This window comes from Ursus americanus, chromosome 28, assembly GCF_024610735.1.
Source record: "Ursus americanus isolate L20-20 chromosome 28, mUrsAme1.1.p, whole genome shotgun sequence".
Taxonomy (NCBI): Eukaryota; Metazoa; Chordata; class Mammalia; order Carnivora; family Ursidae; genus Ursus; species Ursus americanus.
In genome coordinates, this window is record NC_142154.1 from 4,561,498 (window position 1) to 4,580,185 (window position 18,688).

Below are 18,688 nucleotides of genomic sequence, written 5' to 3' on the forward strand. Positions count from 1 at the left end.
TAATGCTTCTACTCCCTAAAGCTCTTCCAGGTCTACCTTCTCTCCATCCCCACAGCCCCCAGCCTCTCATGTGGACCACCACACCCGCCTCCCAACTAGTCTCTGGGCTCTCCCCTAACACACATCAGCTTCCCAGAGCGATCTTCCTGAAGCACTGGTCTAGCCAGACCACCCCCTGCTCCAGAACCATCTGAAGCCCCCCACTGTCCACTGGAGAAAGTCTAAGTGTCTGCCAAGGACTACAAGGTCTCGCCTGGTCCTGGCCCTACTCATGCCCTGGTCTCATGTCCCACCACGCCCCCATTCATCTTGCCCCCCACAAGATGTTCACCGTTCCTGTAACCTTTCGTGTGTACTGGCATCCCTGCGCATACCCTTGCCAGACATGCTGTCCCCCTTTCGCGTGCCAGAAAACCTACTAACTCCTCTGTGAGCTTCCCTGACCACTGCCTACTGTGGGCCTTACCGCTCTGCGTTACCATCACTTGTGCAGGTCTGCGACCTACCACACTGAGGCCCCTGACGGCAACTCTGTCTCAACCCCCTTGGTACCCTGAGTGTCTAGCACAGTGCTAACGACCACAATAAGTACTCGAAAAGAAAGTTATTCGATGAACTAAATATTTTTCTTAAATACCAAAGAGAAGGAAACCTTTCTAAATTTGGACAAAATTAATTTTCAGGTGTGCAAGTGATAACGTAAGAACATCAGAAGATGCAGAAAGTCCCGAAGATAGTACATCAGTAAAGGGGCCTCACCAAGAGGCTGTAAAAGCTAGAGATCAACATGTCTGGGAGGGCGTTTTCCTCCCCATTTTGATCTTTTTCCTGAAAATGACTTCTTGCCTACATTTATTTGACACGTGAAGGAGACTCAGTTTAAAACAGTTTTGGTTTTACTATGAGGCTGATCATTTTTCCATTTTCAGGTTGTGCTTGTTTCTCACAAATGGACAGAAGCTCATCAACGTAAACGTCCGAGAGCCCCTCACACCTTGCAGTTCTGGTTGTTGATGCAAATTGAGAACATGTGAAAGTACTGCAATTAGTAAATGTGTTATTGTAACGGTACTTTAATATGCTGAACACAGTAACTCCGTAAGCAAACTGACCTTATATACTTTTAAAAACCAAACTAATCTCCCCAAACCGTCCCTTCAAAGCTCCTTTTTCATGTTTAATTTTTTTTATCTCTTTATTCTTGCCCCCCTGCTTCTTCTTGTTCTCTAAAAATAAAAACACCTATCCAAATACCAGCTAACATTACTGACTTACGAGGGCTGGGGCCCAGGCTCATCCTGAAATGAGTTCCGGCCCAAGAAGAGGACCGGCCCCTGGGCCTCCCCAGGACAGCACGCCAGGCAGCACCCACCTGTAGCCCACCTTGCGGGCATAGTGCAAGCAATTTTCCTTCACGTGGGTCTGGAAGTAGGCAGAGCGACAGAGGGCCCCGCACTCCGGGCAGCAGTAGGGGGACTTGTGGGCGTGGATCCGCTGGTGGGCGCAAAAGCTACACTGGTTGGGCAGCAGCATCTGGCACACCTGGCAAGTCTAGGAACAAACACCAAGAAAACAGGTCATGCAGGTGCCACAGGTGCTTCCAGCTCTCGGCTCCACAACCACAGTGGTCTGGCTCTCCTAGAACAGGGGTCAGAACAGCCATCCCCCGCCCCCCCAAACCATGCTCTCTTCCAACCCTCCCAGGATCCCTGACACCCCCAGGCTGCGTTAAAAGTGTTGATACACCCAAGCAAGCTTTGCCTCTCACCTTATTCATCAGAGACAGAACCGACGCTATGTTTCCAAAGATCAGTCCTGCTTCTAGGACTGTGAGCATTCCTTCCCTCAGGCTTAGCAGACCAGCTTTTCCTTTCCAGAGGCCAAAGGCACTGCTTCAAGTCTCAGACCCCACTACCCTGTCAGACCCACCAGGGCCTCTGCCCTCACGTGGCAGAGACGGTTCCCGCTTGACACCTCTAGTCTGGTGGCTCAGGGACTTCCAGAGCAGAACTGACTGGCCCTCAGAAGACCCCAGGGCAGGCGGACAGCACAGTCTTCCCAGCGTCCGTGCCCTCAGCCCTGTCTGCCCACTCAGGGGTGTCCAGAGCCACAGCTGACCACACAAGCCCACGGAAAAGGGCCGAGTGAGCAAGAGCACCTTCACTCCCAGACTCAGGAGAGAACTGGGGCGGGGAGAAGTCCTGCAGCCCCACTGCTCTAGTGGGCACAGCGCAGACGGCCTGGGGGGAAGCAGCAGACTGCGTGGGCGCCTGCATCAGCAGAGGCCCTTCTGGGTCAAAAGGGGACCACTGTGCTCGCTCTGCACTGCGGGCCGCTGACCTGGGCCCAGAGGAGTTGCTCAGAGGGACGAGGTGTTAGGGAGGACAGGAAAAGCAAAGTCCAGAACATGGAGCCTCTACAGGACACAAAACCCAGTTTTTTCAACAGATTTCAAGGGAAAAACAGAGAGAAAAAGGAAACTTATACATTAAAAGAAGTTTAAGAGAAATTTTCACATTGCAATGTATAGCACTTATTTAGACCCTGATTCAAGCAAGCCAACTGCAAAGAGAAGTGAAACAATCAGAGATATTTGAACACTAACTTGATAATGATATTGGGACATCTGACAAATGGTATTAAGGTTTGATAATAATAAGAAATTATCATTATTACTAGTTTTGAAATGTGATATTATATCCATGTTTTTTTGAAAGGAAAACCTCATATTTTATAGATCACACTGAACTATTACAGATGCGGTGATGTCGGGATTTGTTTAGAAATAATCCATGAGTGGGGAAGGATGGGTGACAAAATACATAAAACGAGATGGGCCAGGAGTTGTAATTGTTAAGGGAAGGTTTGTTATATTCTTCTGTCCACTTTTACACATGTTTGAGACATTCTGTAATAAAAAGCCTTTTTTAAAAAAAATATTACTTTGGGTACACAACAGTAAATAAGAAAGGGGGGAGGATGACCCCCCCCCCATACACACAGGCACACCCATACATATTTGCAGAACAGGAGCCAGGCAGAGAGAAACCACAAGTGAACAGAAATGGTCACTTATGGGGCAGGAGCAAACAGAGTGAAAGCAACAGGGATTTCCAAGACTTCAGGGAGGACCCTGTCAATGTAGTTTTAAGCTTGGAATCACATAAACGTTTTACACAGGGGTTTTCGTTTTTGTTGTTTTTGCTTTTTAATTCCAACGCCTGTCACCGGGTCCTTTTTTTTTTTTTTAAGGTTTATTTATTTGAGAAGGAGGTGAAGGGGAAAGAAACGGGGAGGGGAAGAGAGAGAAGGAGAGGGAGAGAGGAAGCAGAAGCCACACTCAGCGTGCAGCCCGATGTGGGGTTCAATCCCATGACCCTGAGGATCTTGACCTGAGCCGAAAACCAAGAGTCAGAGGCTTAACAGACTGAGCCGCCCAGGCACACCCTGGGCCCCACAGTTTTAAAATCATATAAAATTAAGGGTGCTGGGTGGCACAGTCAGTTAAGTGCCCAACTCTTGGTTTCAGCTCAGGTCATGATCTCAGGGTTGTAAGATCAAGCCCCACATCGGGCTCAGAGCTCAGCACAGAGTCTGTTAAAGATTCTCTCTTTCCCTCTCCCTCTCTCCCTCCCCACCAGCACACACGCAGGCACGCACATGCATGCACACTCTTGCTCGCTCGTTCTCTTAAATAAATCTTTATATGTATATAAAAACTAGAAAAACAGCATTCCCTAAAAATTGAAAAACAGAAACTAGATAACTTAACAATGTATCAAGTTGGTGACATAACCATATAGAAAAAAGACTTGTTCTCAGTGACCTTAAAAATGCAGTATTTTGACTTACACATCCTTACTGTGATCTACTCCAAGAGCAGAACAAACTACAAATACACCCTTGATTTTATGTAGTTGTCCTAATGTTAAAAATAATATTGATATTGATATTTCAAAATTTGCATGTATATATGTACGTGTGGTAGGAAAATCTTAGGAACCAAGATTTTCAGTATAAAATCAGTACATAAAAACTCCATAATTTTACATTTGAATAACAGTATAAACTCATGATTTTTCTTCCCTTTTTTTTTTTAAAGTAGGCTCCATGCCTAATGTGGAGCTCAAACTCACAACCTCAAGATCAAGTGTCATGTGCTCCACCCCCAATTTCTCCTTCTTAAATACGTACACTTCTGGGGTGCCTGGGTGGCTCAGTTGGTTAAGTGTCTGCCTTTGGTTCAGGTCATGATCTCAGGGTCCTGGGATCGAGCCCTGTGTCGTCTCCCTGCTCAGCAAGGGAGTCTGCTTCTCCCTCTCCCCCCCCCCGGCTTGTGCTCTCTCTTGCTCACTCATTCTCTCTCTCAAATAAATAAAATCTTTAAAAAAAATACATATACTTCTTGGGGTGCCTTGGCTGGCTCAGTGAGAAAAGCATGCAACTCTTGATCTCAGGGTCACAAGTCTGAGCCCCACACTGAGTGTAGAGATTAAATAAATAAAACTTTTTCAATAAATAAATAAATACAATAAAAACATCTACTTCTCAGCTCTGGCCACTGCAAAGGCCTAGTAGCAGACACGCCCAGCAAGCATCTCTGGTACCCAGAATGCAACGTCTAAATGCCACTCCTCACTGCAAGAAACCTGGCTCTTGGGAGGATGGCCGATCCCAAGTTAAGCACAAGAAATGTACCCAGGATATCTTGTTGGGACTGAAAGTAAGGAAGCTTCTCAGGCTTCATGAGTTCATGTCCACAGGACGTAGGGGCCAGCCTGACGGGGCTCCACGACCAAAGATGAAACAGCCTGACCGTGGAAAAGCAACTGACCACAACACACCAAACACGTGAAAACCAATGAGTTCACTGTAAGGACAACAGAGGAGGCCACCTCACGCCCATTAGAGTGCCTATCATCGAAGGCAAGCAAACAAACAAACAGACAAAACAGAAAATGACAGGTGTTGGCAAGGATGTGGAGAAATTGGAACCCTCGTGCACTGTTGGCAGGAATGTGAAATGGTGCAGCCGCTGTGGAAAACAGCAAGGGGGGGGGGTTTCCTCAAAAGATTAAAAATAGATTTACCATATGATCTAGCCATTCCACTTCTGTGTACATGCCTGGAAGAATGGAAAGCAGATTCTCCAAAAGATATTCGTACACCATGTTCACAGCAGCACTATTCAAGCAATACCCAAGGGGTGGAAGCAACCCCAGTGTCCATCAATGGATGAGGGGATAAACAAAATGCGGTATAAACATGCAATGGAATACTATTCAGCCTTGAAAAGGAAGGAAATCCAGTCACATGCCACAATATAGGTGAGCCTGAGGACATTACGTCAAGGGCAATAAGCCAGTTCCAAAAAAACAAGCACTGTACGATTCCACTATGTGAGGTACATGGAATGAAATTCATAGACAGAAAGCAGAAGGCTGGTTGCCAGCGGCAGGAGGGAGGGGGGAATGGGGAGCTGTTTAATGGGTATAGAGTTTCAGTTTTGCAAGATGACAAGAGTTCTGAAAACTGATTGCACAACAGTGTGAATGTACTTAACGCTACCGAACTGTACACTTAAAAATGGTGAAAATGGTAAACTAATGCTATGTGAATTTTACCACAATTTTTTTTTTAAACAATAGAGGACAGACTCTTGATACACTACTTGAGACTATTAGGACATCAACTCACTACTGTAAAAACTGTTAACTAAGGGAAACAAATTAAGTATATATCCCCTTTTCCAACATAAACCATATTTCAAGGTAACCACATTGTCCTCATCAAAGAAGGAAAGATAGTTTGCACAGAATTCCAACTAATAACTGAGAAAGAAATAATAAAATTACAAAACACCCTTCTTCAACTCCTAATAAAATTACTGACTCAAGGAGCAATTATTAATGAGCACTAAAATAATTAGGTGAAAGATAGGGAACTTTACAATGAAGGAACCAGAACATCCCCACCCAAACTCACTGATCATGTTTAGTATCATTAAAACTGAGACAATCAAGGACTCTGTGCCTCCCTGAAGTCATGAAATATGAAGAACATGATACTCCCCTCTGCAAAACTGCCTATTTCTAGTCTTTATTGCGAATTTCTGATCGACAGATAAAATATATGGGGTATTGAAGAATGAATTAATTGTATAAGGAAGCATCAGTCAAACCTATAATCATCCTGAAAAATTCTCAGGACACATGAACCAGTTTCCTCAACCAATCAATGATATGAAAAACAAAGTGGGGGGGGTCTGGCAGGGTAGAGTGGGAAGTGGTATAGTTCTAGACTAAGAAATTTAAAAGACAAGAACAAATGCTAACATGTGGTCCCTGTTTGGATCCTGATTCAAAACAAGCCCAACTACCATATGCACCCCAATGTTCATAGCAGCTCTGTCCACAATAGCTAAATCGTGGAAGGAGCCGAGATGCCCTTCAACAGATGACTGGATTAAAAAGATGTGGTCCATATATACAATGGAATATTACTCAGCTATCAAAAAGAACGATTTCTCAACATTTGCTGCAACATGGACGGCACTGGAGGAGATAATGCTTAGTGAAATAAGTCAAGCAGAGAAAGACAATTATCATATGGTTTCTCTCATCTATGGAACATAAGAACTAGGAAGATCGGTAGGAGAAGAAAGGGATAAAGAAGGGGGAGTAATCAGACGGGGGAGAGAAGCATGAGAGACTATAGACTCTGAGAAACAAACTGAGGCCTTTGGAGCGGAGGGGGGTAGGGGAATGGGATAGGCTGGTGATGGGTAGTAAGGAGGACACGTATTGCATGGTGCACTGGGTGTTATACGCAACTAATGAATCATCGAACTTTACATCAAAAACCAGGGATGTACTGTATGGTGACTAACATAATAAAAAAATATTTAAAAAAACAAACAAGCCCAACTATAAAAAGATCATTTTGACATGAAAGGAAAACTTATATATGGACTTGTATTAGATAACATTAAGGAACTGTTCATTTTGTTGGTTGTGACAATGACATTATAGTTAAATAAAAGCTTAAGACCAAGAAGAAGCAGTCTGTCTATGCTGACATCCCAACAAGGTGGCTGGGAATGCAGGAAGCCCCCCCCCCGCCGCCCCTGCAGGGGGAGGCGTATCCAGTGCAGGGGAGAAGTCGGAAGGCCTGCGTGTGCTCCCCTACAGTCCCTACACCAACTAGAGTGAAGCCCAGACCCACTCCATCCATGTACCCCCTTCCCTGCATATGGCCTGAAGCCTGGGTACTGTCTCAGGAAACCACCAGCCAGCAAGGTTAGGTTTTGACCCCAGACCTCAAACCTTGCCCTTTCCCTGAGACTCTAAGACCACATTTACTGGCAGGAGATTTTGTGAGGGATCTGCGCTGGGCTGAGAGAAGCCTGACGGCCTTCGTGGGTCCCCTCTCCCTTTCTTGTCTGGGGCCCAGCTCCCACTAGAGGAGAAGATGCAGGATGGGAGGGGTGTCAGCCGGGGATCCTACAGCCCAACCTCTGAGGGCTCAGATTTTAGAAGACAGGTAAGGAACAGTGTGGACAAACACCAAGCATCAGACCTCTGCTGACAACGGTTCTGATCACATGACCTAGAAGAAGTGGTCAGCTATGCGGGGACAGCTATGTGGGCACAGCCATGCGGGGAACAGCAAGAAGACCGAAGCGCCAAAGCAAAGGGCCGGGGTCGCCACACTCCATCTGACTCCTCAGAAGCACAATGCAAACTGAGGAGAGAAGGTGAGATGGGAGGGGACAGAGAGCTTACAGCACCTCGCACAAGGGCCACAGGCCACCAAACTCCACCTCGTGTCTCCTCCCCAGCGCTCCCCAGGCTCCACAACTCTGCTCCTCAAGCACGCTCTGCTCTTTCCTGCACCTCTGTTCCCTAAACCTGGAACACCCTCCCCCCAACTCTTCTTGCAGGTCCAACTCAAATGTCCCGGCCACGCATCACCTGTCCTCTGCCCCGAGTCACCGTGAGCTAATCCGTCCACGGCACCCTGTGCAACCCTGTCTACAAGCCTTTTAGCCCCAGACTTCGTCTGCCTCACACTGCAGCAGGTGGGCGGTGAGCCCTGTCCCTGCTGAGCCATGCGAGCCCCTGGAGGATCAGTGCGACTCACTCCCACCAGCACCCCTGGGCCAGACAAGGGAGCCTCCCTCCACACCGTGCGTGCTCAGAACACCTGCGCAAAGCTCCTCGCCCACCAGACAGGTGCACAGGCCCCTGCTGAACCACAGTAAAACGAGCTGCTTTGCTTTCCTCCCAGGCCTCTGCAGCCCTGGCTTCGGGCAGTTCAGGGAGGGGCGGGCTTGGCTGGATTGTGAAGAGTCACCTGGAGGAGGAGAAGGAGGAAGAGAACCTTCTAGAGGCCTACATCCACAGGACCTGGTGAGTACAGACAGCCACCAACATAGACAGTGCCAAAGGGTGTTTGCAGCAGAGACTGTCCTCAAAAAAACAAAAACCAATCTCATCGGCGTAACCAAGAATTGGAACAAGCAGAGAAACGTGGCTGTCTTCCTAGAGTGCCGGGGACGCAGATGAAAGAGGCCCCATAAGCCTCTGCCACAGCCTGCATGCCCAGCTACTCTCCTTCCTCAGCCCCGCCTCGGCCCTACTGCAGTCTCCCCACAGGGAACAACTCCATAAACACCCGGTTCTGAGAGTACAGACTCAGGTGCCGGGTGGTGATGCACCTACCTCGGCCCCCCAAGTTCTCTGGGCACGTGCAAAGCCCGTGCTGACACCTCCCAGAGACCAGGGGGCCGTCCAGCAGAGCCCAGCCCAGGCAGGACCGTGGGCCCCGCCCACCCGCCCAGTAGCGGGAGCTGATCAGAATGTGCGGCGTGCCCACAGACACAGATGGTCAATCTTCCGAGTTTCCCCTGAGTTGGGGGCAGGACCCTTTCCCCAGTAAACACCAAGCACTATGCATTCCGGAGGGTCACTAACCATCAAGCCAGACGTCTTCTTCTAAGACTCCTAGTGCCCCTGCATCAGGGAGCTTTTCTCCATGCCCAATCATGGAGCTCGTGAAAACCAGGGGTCTGACAGCCATCGCAGGAAGGGTCTGCTTACCAGCCCCTCGGTTTCCTCCGTCGTCCTCTGGAAATGTGCAGCCATAGCCATGTAGTCGCGTATCTGCCTGTGACACTCGAGACACTTGATTCCGTGCCGGATGAGCCTCACGGGGTCCGGGTAGAGCGGCAGAGCTGGGAGGGTTGGGCTGGCAGTGCCCGAAGTGAGGCCGGGTTTGGGGGAGGCCGGGGGCGCCGGGGCTGCTGGTGCCGGGGAGTTGGCAGGGGCTGCCACAAACATCTGGTCCACGGAGATGGGCTTCACGAGCAGCTGCGAGCACTGCATGACCAGCCCCTTGCTCTTGTGGTCGCGGGCGTGCCGGAGCAGGCTGCACTTGTTGAAGAAGAGCAGCGTCTGGGAGCACAGAGTGCACAGCACCTCGATGTGGACGCTCCGCCGGCCGTAGTGCTGGCTCAGGCTCTTCTCTAAGGCAAACGCGTCCCCACACTCCAGGCAGCAGTAGCCACTGGCCGGCACGTGGATCCTGCTGTCCGCGGGTGGGCTGAGATTTGGTGCGTAGAGGGGCACGGGGTTGGAGCTGTGGAGGACCTTGTTGAAGACCTCCACAACCAGCGGGGCGGCCTTCTTCACCTGGTGGACCAGGGGCACCGACATCTGCGGGAGCTGAGGCTGGCTCCGCCGCTGCGCCGAGGACTTGGCCGTCACGGACGCGGCAACACTGTGGGGGACGAGGTTCAGGTTGGCCAGGTGCACGGCCTTGGGCAGGAGGTTGGCAGGGGCCAGGGCGGAGGCCTGCAGCGCCACGCTCTGCTGTGGCTTCTTGCCTGTCTGTGAGCCGGGGGCAGCCCCCTTTGGGACCCGGGACCCGGAGCTGCCACAGGGAGATGCAGATTCGCTGGCCTTGGGCATGCTCTCGTCCCCTTTCTTGTCACCCTGGGGGCTCCCGGAATTTGAGCCCACCTCAGGAGAGTGCGCCACTGCCGGCAAGGCAGTGATCTCGTCCTCTGGCGCCTCGCTCGGGGCCTCGGCAACGGCACTCCCTAGGGGTGATCCAACGGGGGACTTACTGGGATCGTCGGGGTCTGGCAGGATCCTCGTGACAGTCCGTTTGATTTCCCCCGATGACGTCTTAATGGTTTTGATTCTAACTTTGGGAATTGCTGGTGGGGAGCTGGCAGCCACTGAAGGGGAGCCTTTGCTGCTGCTGTCACTGCAGATGCTCCGAGGGCTGTCTGATGGCTTGATATTCTTTCTAGTGGCCTCCAGAGGGCTCCGGGGACTCTTTGGTGACTTAGGCATTTTGGGGCTACCTTTGGAGCCCTCTTTAGTGGGCCCTGAGGGATCCTTTGCGTGGCCGGCCTGATCCTCTTTGGTGACACTGGCCACTCTTTTGGCCTGCAGGGCCACCAAGGCTGCAACACAAGAGGAAAGCTTGGAGTGAGCTGGCTTCAGACGCTGCCTAGGGGGGACTGACGAGCAAGTACCAAGTTCCAGGGCAAGCCCCTTCGGCTCTCCAATACTGTTGCTGGGGTGGCTGTTGAATTCCAAAGCTTCCCCAAAGAATCGACTGGCATCCAGCTCCTTGTGAGGCTCCCCCACCTTCTGCCCACCTCGCTCCTGCTCCTGTTGACTCCCCAAGGGCAGAGGTTCCGGCTTGGGCTCCTTCTTACAGAAGTGATCAAACATATGGAGCTCTGGGACTGGAAACTTAGCCAGAGCCTCCAGGACTGGGCCCCCCACAGGCCCACACCCAGGAGGGGGTGGAAAATAACCGTCAGAGTGCTTGGGCTTCATTCCAAACCCATTATCTTTGATGGCATCCTCAGGTTCTGGGCTAGAGATTGGACTGAACTGGTTAAAGGTCGGTAACGGCTCTGACTTGGAAGGTTCTAGCTTGCCAGGGAAACTCCTGGCACTGTCTCCGTTCATGAAAGTGGAATCAAACTTCCCACAGTTGTGACCCAGGTTGTGAGGATCTGGAGGCAGGTCCGAGCCCCGGAATCCATTGTGTAGGAGGCTGGGAGCAATGTGGTCTTTCTCCGCGTCAAACGACTCCTGGCGGCTGGTGTTCTTGACAATGACACTCACGGCCGGCACATCTGAGGATGATCCTGAGTGAGACAAGGACACACTCTCATCCATGCACATGCCTGGAGGTTTGAGGGGACTCTCATTCTCCTCACTGGGTGTCTGGATGGCCTCCTTGGCATCAAGGCTAGTGGGGTCTGGGATGTCAAACGCAGCCAGAAGGTCATCAAAATCTGGAGTTTTCATGTCCCCCATGGCTGGATGCTGGCAAGGGCTACAATAGAAACAGAACAGAATCGGTGATTCCCCAGGATCCCCCTGGACTCCAGCCAGCATCATCTTCATCACACTAACACGCACACAGCCAGGACGCACATACAGGAACCCCCAGACTCTGGGAAGCCACACACCTGACTTTTACCCCAACAGGTTTCCAAAATGCTGGACATCGGGGGAGGGGTGGAAAGAGGTTTATATGCAGTGACAAGCCCGTCAGGCCAGCCCTAAACATCAATACCTGGAAATTCCTGGCTGACTGCACAGCCAAGAAAGAGAGAGCACTCATACCACACTCCCTCAATCCCTCAGAGACTATCGACACTCCCTAATCATGGGCACTAGCAAAAAACCAATCACTGAGACCTTAAAAAACAAAAAAACAAGCATGGCTTAGCACCTCTTTTCTTTGGAAAACTTCTGATTCATAGATGAGATGTAGCTATAACTTCTGCTAATTTAACTCCTAGTATTTAATCATTAATTTTGTAATTTTGGATTTTTGCTGAATGAATCCAATCAAATCCAAGATGATTTGCTATTACCAAGATTTATGCTAACTGTCTCATAAATAAACTCCAGCAATTTATATCATCTTGTAGGCCTTTTTTTTCTCTAGTCAGTGTCTGCTTGAATCCTTCATTTTCACCTAAAACTGTTATTGGCTGGCAAATGGATCATGAAATGTGAGGGGCAGAGGGACTCTCAAAGCCTCACGTGGTTATCAAATGGGCCAGGGAACAGTGTCAGGGAAGTCCCAAATTTTATTTTAACTTAATAGACAAAGAGAAGACAATCCAGCTGTTTCCGTCACGCTCTGGAGCAGAACCACAGCACTGATGTGACAGAGGAAAGCCAAGGCCTAGGAAAGAGGCCTCCCGTCAGGAAATCCCTGTAACGCTCAGCTAGCTGGCTCCAACCTGCTGGAAAGAGGAAGAAAAACCCCACCATCTCCCTTGTTCGGCCACAAATCCTCCATCTGTTTCAACACCTCAGAGCCTTGCTTGTGTATTTCTTGCCCCATGCTTATACTGAAAACCTGTCTGGATGCAGAACGACAAGACTCCTTCAGAAAGCACTACAGTGGCTGCACAGAACCAGACAGGTGGCAAATCCTGAGGTCCAGGAACCCTAAGGCCAATGTTCTTAGCCTAAGAACAAAAATCCCCAAAAACTATATACAAAAATATACAGCATTATTAAAACAACACAAAAGAGACAAACACACACACAGAATCTAAATGTCCAAGAACAGGGAATGATTAAATAATTGATAGACTATTATGCAGCCATTAAAAATCCTAATTATGACACTTGCACAGCAACATGGAAAATTACTTATAGTGCTAAGGCGCCTGGCTGGCTCTGTCAGTGGAGCGTGCAACTCTTGATCTCAGGGTTGTGGAGTTCTAGCCCCACGCTGGGGGTAGAGTTTACTTAAAAATAAAAAAATCTTTTTTTAATAATTTCTTTTAAGATTTTATTTACTTATTTGAGAGACAGAGAGAAAGCACGGCTCGGGGGAGTGGAAGGCAGAGGGAGAGGGAGAAGCAGACTCCCTGCTGAGCAGGGAGCTTGACATGGGGCTTGATCCCAGGACTCTGGGATCATGACCTGAGCCGAAGGCAGACGTTTAACCTACTGAGCCACCCATGTGTCCCCCAAAATTAAAAATCTTAAAAAAAAATCACTCATAGTGTTCAGCTTAAAAAAAAAAAAAAAAAACACGACTAATACCAAAACACTGTCAGACTAGAACATATGTAAAACTAACTATGCATTTGAGCCAAGATTAAAAGAAAGAGAAAACTAATTATGCAGGGGGGTGGGATTACTGGTGGGTTATTTTTTCAAAACTCTTTTTGTGCTGATAGATTGCTTTTATAATTTAAAAAGGGGTAAATAAAAGGGGAAAAAAACATTTAAAACCACAGGGGAGAGGCACCTGGGTGGCTCAGTCAGTTGAGCATCTGCCTCTTGATTTCGGCTCCGGTCATGATCTTGGGGTCCTGGGATCCAGCCCTGCATGAGGCTCTGCACTCAGCAGAAAGTGCTTGAGGATTCTCTCTCCCTCTCCCTCTGCCCCTCCCCCACTCACAGTTTTTTTTTTTTTCCTCTCTCTCTCTCTCAAATAAATAAATATTAAAAAAAAATTTTTTTAAAAAGAACCACAGGGGAGCAGATGGCATAGCAGAGGTATACCTGTTACCACCCCCTGGGATCAACAGGTTTGCAGGTTTGGTTTCTTGCCCCCCCAACCCCCAACAAAACACATCTGCCTGCTTCAGAGTTCTCACAGAAAATGAAAAATACCCACCTCTGGGAATATATCCAATTATGGTAGACAATAATAAAGTGAAATACCAATTATCTAAACTAAATATGATTGGCAAGATATCTCTTTGAAATGAGGTGTAAAGTTCCTTGACACAAATGACTGCCTCCTGGGAAGAGGAGCCCATAAGCAAGCAGAATATACTGGCTATCAGTGCGAGCACTAACATCCCCAAACCAAGTAAAACATTAGGCAGGTGGATCCTAACTGTACGGAAATGCCTCTGTGATATTTGCTGTGTAAGTTTATTTCTTTCCCTCTCCCCCCCCCTTTTTTTTTTACAGTCTAGGGGACAAAAAGATTGAGGGAGAAGGGCAGAGTGGATTGGTCTTTTTAAGGAGCTGAGAAAAGCTGGTGTGAAGTCACAGGAGCTTATAGCAGAGAGAGACGACATCAGAAGAAGTAAGGTTCTCCATACAGGGAAATCTCAGGGATTGGCTGAGAATGGTCAGAGAGAAGGCAAGGTATGTTTGGCTGGGAAAATCAGAGCAGGGAAATGGTCTGGCAGCTCAGCATCAGCAGCAGGAAAAACCTTTCTAACCTTTGGATCTTAAATACCAAAGCTGACATTTTAAAAAGCCAAAGATCAAGTCCTGTTTTCTATTTACTCACAGTAGGGAAAACCGAAAACAGCAGCAATCAATAGCAGTGAATAAGGGACTCATGGTGTACCTACTACCTATTTGTATTTCTTTAAACCTTGTCCTAAAGGAAGTGTCACATTGCTTATAAGTAGAGAAGAGAAATTAATCAAAATGTACCCTGTTATCAAAGCAAAGGAAGAAACTGTACAGAAAAAGACCACCAATAAAAAGTTCTAGTCATCAAAAATCTGCCAGCACTGGAGTATCTGTAACGTGACAGTAACTCCCATTCTTGTCTTTACTTACAGAGAAGGCCCTTACGAGGCAGTAAGTAAAAGATAAGCAGCCCACTAGGAAAATGAGCAAAAGTGGTGAGCACACAAGTAAAAAAAAGAAACACAAGTGGACAGTGAATACATAAAAAAAAAGCTGCTACCTCACAAGAAATTAGAGAAATACAGATTAAAATAATGAGAAGCCATTTGACCAATGTGGCTTACCAAATTGACCAAAGTTTTCAAAAAGTAATTCCTGGGGGCACTTGGGAGGCTCAGTCAGTTAAGCGCCTGCCTTTGGCTCAGGTCATGATCTCAGGGTCCTGGGATGATGCCCGGGTGTCGGGTTCCCTGCTCAGCGGGGAGTCTGTTTCTCCCTCTCCCTGCTGCTCCCTCTGCTTGTGTTCACGTGCTTGCTCGCTCTCTCTCTCTTTCTCTCTCTCTCTCGTGCCCTCTCTTAAATAAGTAAATAAAATTTTTAAAAAGTAATAATTCCTGGTATTGGCAGATATGGCAAAGTAAACATTCCATTTCTTTCTCTTTTTTTCTTTAAAGTAGGCTCCATGCCCAGCATGAAGCCCAAGGCAGGGCTCAAACTCACAACCGTGAGATCAAGACCTGAGCTGAGCTCAAGAGTCAGACACTTAACCACCTGAGCCCCCCAGGGACCCCTGCAATGTAAGCATTTTGAAGACAGTATAAACTGATAAACCCTGTCTTAAGGGCAATTTAGCAATGCATACATACGGCTCAATAATCCCACTTCCAGAAATTTATCCTAAGGAAATACAGGTGCATGTGACAAAGATAATCACTGCAGAGTTATTTATAACAAAATTACTTCATAACAAAAAATGAGACACAAAGTTCCAACGATAGAAAATTGGCTCAACACGAGAGACTATGGACTCTGGGAAACAAACTGAGGGTGTTAGAGGGAAGGGGTGGGGGATGGGCCAGGCCAGTGACAGGTATTAAGTATTGCATGGAGCACTGGGTGTTCTATGCAAATAATGAATCATGGAACACTACATCAAAAACTGATGTACTGTATGGTGACAAACATGCCATAATAATAAAAAAAAAGAAAATTTGTTCAATAAATTATAGTATATTAACACATTAAATACTAGACATCATTAGAGCACAGTAGTTTCAGCTATGAGAAATACTCCTGATACAAAGTAGGGGGAAAGGATACTGTAGTGTATAGACAGTACAATCTCTATTTAAAACAAAAGATTTTTATTATATACAGTGTTTATGAAAAGCGCTAGAGGAACACTAACATCTTAAAAGTATCTCAACAGATGATGAGATTATTTTCTTTCTTTTGTTTATCTGCTTTTTCAAATTATTTATTCCAACTATTTCAAGTTGTACTGCTTATGTAATTTTATTAAATTATATTTTTAATACACACAAAGAAGAAGAAATTAGGAAGGCCAAGACATTTGAGAAGCTTTTTACTGAGGACTCCAAACATCACTAATATAAAATCCTTAAAGCACATCTGGCATGACTCAGCAGGAGAGCACCGGCTAGAAAATCAGTGAACTAAGAACTTAACTGACATGAAAAGTGTAGTCCAAATGGAAAGCCTCAGCATGCCAGTGTCTGCAACCTGCTGCAGGCTGGGAAGCACAAATCTCATGCCGCACTGCCCAGTTTGCCAGGGACAGCATCTGGGACCAGAGCCTGGGTCTGGCCTCCACCTAGAAAGCCTGCTCACCCTGCGGAGCACTCAGCAGGGAGTACCCCCGAAGCATCCGAACAGAGGAGGTCCAGGCATGGTAAGCTCAGCAAGTGATCTAGAGGGGCCCAGCTGCCGGGCACGGCAGGCCCCCCCGTTCCTGTGGCCTGGGCTACCCTTGCTACCACGTATGCCGCCCCACGGGTGTGGAGAGCAGCACCAGGGCTGTCAGGAGGCACTGTGCCCTCTCCTGATGAGCTTCTCTGCAGGGAGATCTGGACACTGAAAATACACAGATAGACAGACAGACAGATCCCTATTGTTTATTACAGGATCTACTACTTGCCCAAGAAATGTTATCAAACACTTCCGTAAACATGTCAACAGATGAGGGAGAGGGAACACCTTAATTCTGGAAGGATCTCATCAGGCCTAATTAGTCTGTTACAAGTCTTTGAGGGGGTAGGAACAATAGGATTATGGCAGAACTAGTAGGCAGAATCTCCACAGACTCAAAATGTCAAAACGTCACCAAAAAACAATTTTAGAACAACTGAATTCCATACAACTTGGGTGAATGTATGTTGCATGCATGTGTGTGTGAGAGAGAGTGTGATTGTCACTTATGGGGAACCACAAACAGTGGAGTTTTAAACTCATGGACCAGTTCTGGACTCGAGCTTAATACTTTCATAAATTACCTGGAATGGTAGTTCCCCCTCCCATAGGTGGACCCAATTGTAGCTACATATGTGGTCCCAATGACCAGCCATTAAATACACCACTATTGGGACACCTGGATGGCTCAGTCAGCTGAGCGTCCCGTTCTTGATTTCAGCTAGGGTCATGACCTCAGGGTTGTGGGATCGAGCCCCACATCGAGCTCTGAGCTGCGGAAGGAGCCTGTTTGGGATTCTCTCTCTCTCTCTCCCTCTGATCCTCGCCCACCTTCTCAAAAAACAAAACAAAACAGAAATAAAACCCATCACTACTGGGGCGCCTGGGTGGCTCGGTGGGTTAATATATACATATATAATACATAATAAATGCACACATACATATGTATTACATACATACCTACCACTACCAAATGAGGGCCTGAGAAAAAATTAATTTAAAAAGGAGGTCTCATATCCAAAATGCTTTGGGAACCAATGATCTAGCAGAATATTAGGCTATAAGCTTCATGAGGGAAGAAGCTTGTCTGTCTCATTCGCCACTGCATTCTCCATTAGGTACTCAATAAATACACCGCCAAGCAATGAAGTGACACCTTCAAGATTGCAAATGGTCTTAAACTGTTGCAGAAATCAAAATGCAAAATTAAAAGACAATGAGTTCTCAGGAGGCTGCATGAAGGGGTGAAATTATGGTAAAGGAGAATCAGCGGAGGCCAATGTGAAGGAACATTTAGGGAAAAGCAATCCTAATGGCACTTTTAGAATAATGGGTTCTCAGCTATGCTGTTCAATAAAGAGGGCTGGCCATCAGCCAACATTGCATGTTTCATCACAAAAGGCCCAGAAAACACTGGGCATTATCAGAAAGAATACTGGAAACAAAATACAACTTGGGATCCGGCCCTTACTCAAAACCACCCAGTGTCCACAGCCGGATACGCTGTTCAGTTTTGGTTCCCTGCACCTTAAGAAAGACATAGCCACGTAGGAAGAGGTCCTAAGAGGTAAGACTGAAGTTATAAAGTAGATGGAAGAGCTTTCTAATAAGAGCTTAAAAATTAGAACTCTTTTATTCTGGAGAGATGAAGGTTTAGAGGAGAGGGAGAGGATGACTGACACGCACATTTATCATACCTCACACCTCAAAATACTAGAGAGGAAAGGGAAGCATCCTGAAGTTTGTAATAAAGATGTAGACAAATAACAAGATAACTTTACCCATTAGTCAGAAAATACAGTGAAGGGGCGCCTAGGTGGCTCAGTTGTTAAGCATCTGTCTTCGGCTCGGGTCATGATCTCAGGGTCCTGGGATGGCGTCCTGCATCAGGCTCCCTGCTCAGCGGGGAGTCCGCTTCTCCCTCTCACTCTGCCCCTCCCCCCCAGGTCATGCTCTCTCTCTCTCTCAAATAAATAAAATCTTGAAAAAAAAAAGAAAAAATACACTGAAGTTGTTACACGTAAAATATATAAATGTAGTAACAGCCACACTTATTTATATCCAGAAATTTAAAAAAAAAAAAAAAAGGCTCTGAGGAACTAAGAACAAGGAATTGTCACAAAACCTATGAGCTTCCTTTCCCTCAGCATCGAAGGCTTTGAATTTCAAATAACATTAAACATGGTCATCTGTTTCCCTTAACAATATTAAGTTCAGTAATGGTAGATTAATAGAAGTTCAGAAACAGGACATCAAGGGGACAGAGGCACTCCAAAAACATAAAGAAAAATCTAATCTCTATTCAGTATATTGTTTAA

At 47.2% G+C, this 18,688-nt stretch overlaps 1 protein-coding gene across 3 annotated transcripts in view; it reads right to left on the reverse strand.

The window, feature by feature from the left end:
• Positions 1-18,688, reverse strand: part of ZNF592 (zinc finger protein 592) — a 49,702-nt gene that overhangs the window by 11,450 nt on the left and 19,564 nt on the right. For all 3 annotated transcript variants that reach the window (XM_045813014.2, XM_087856620.1, XM_087856619.1), the window contains 2 exons: positions 9,102-11,364; positions 1,373-1,551 (listed from right to left, as the gene is read on the reverse strand). In XM_045813014.2, the coding sequence (XP_045668970.2) occupies positions 1,373-1,551; positions 9,102-11,345 (2,423 nt within the window). In that variant the 5' untranslated portion in view covers positions 11,346-11,364. The remainder of the gene's footprint in view (positions 1-1,372; positions 1,552-9,101; positions 11,365-18,688) is intronic.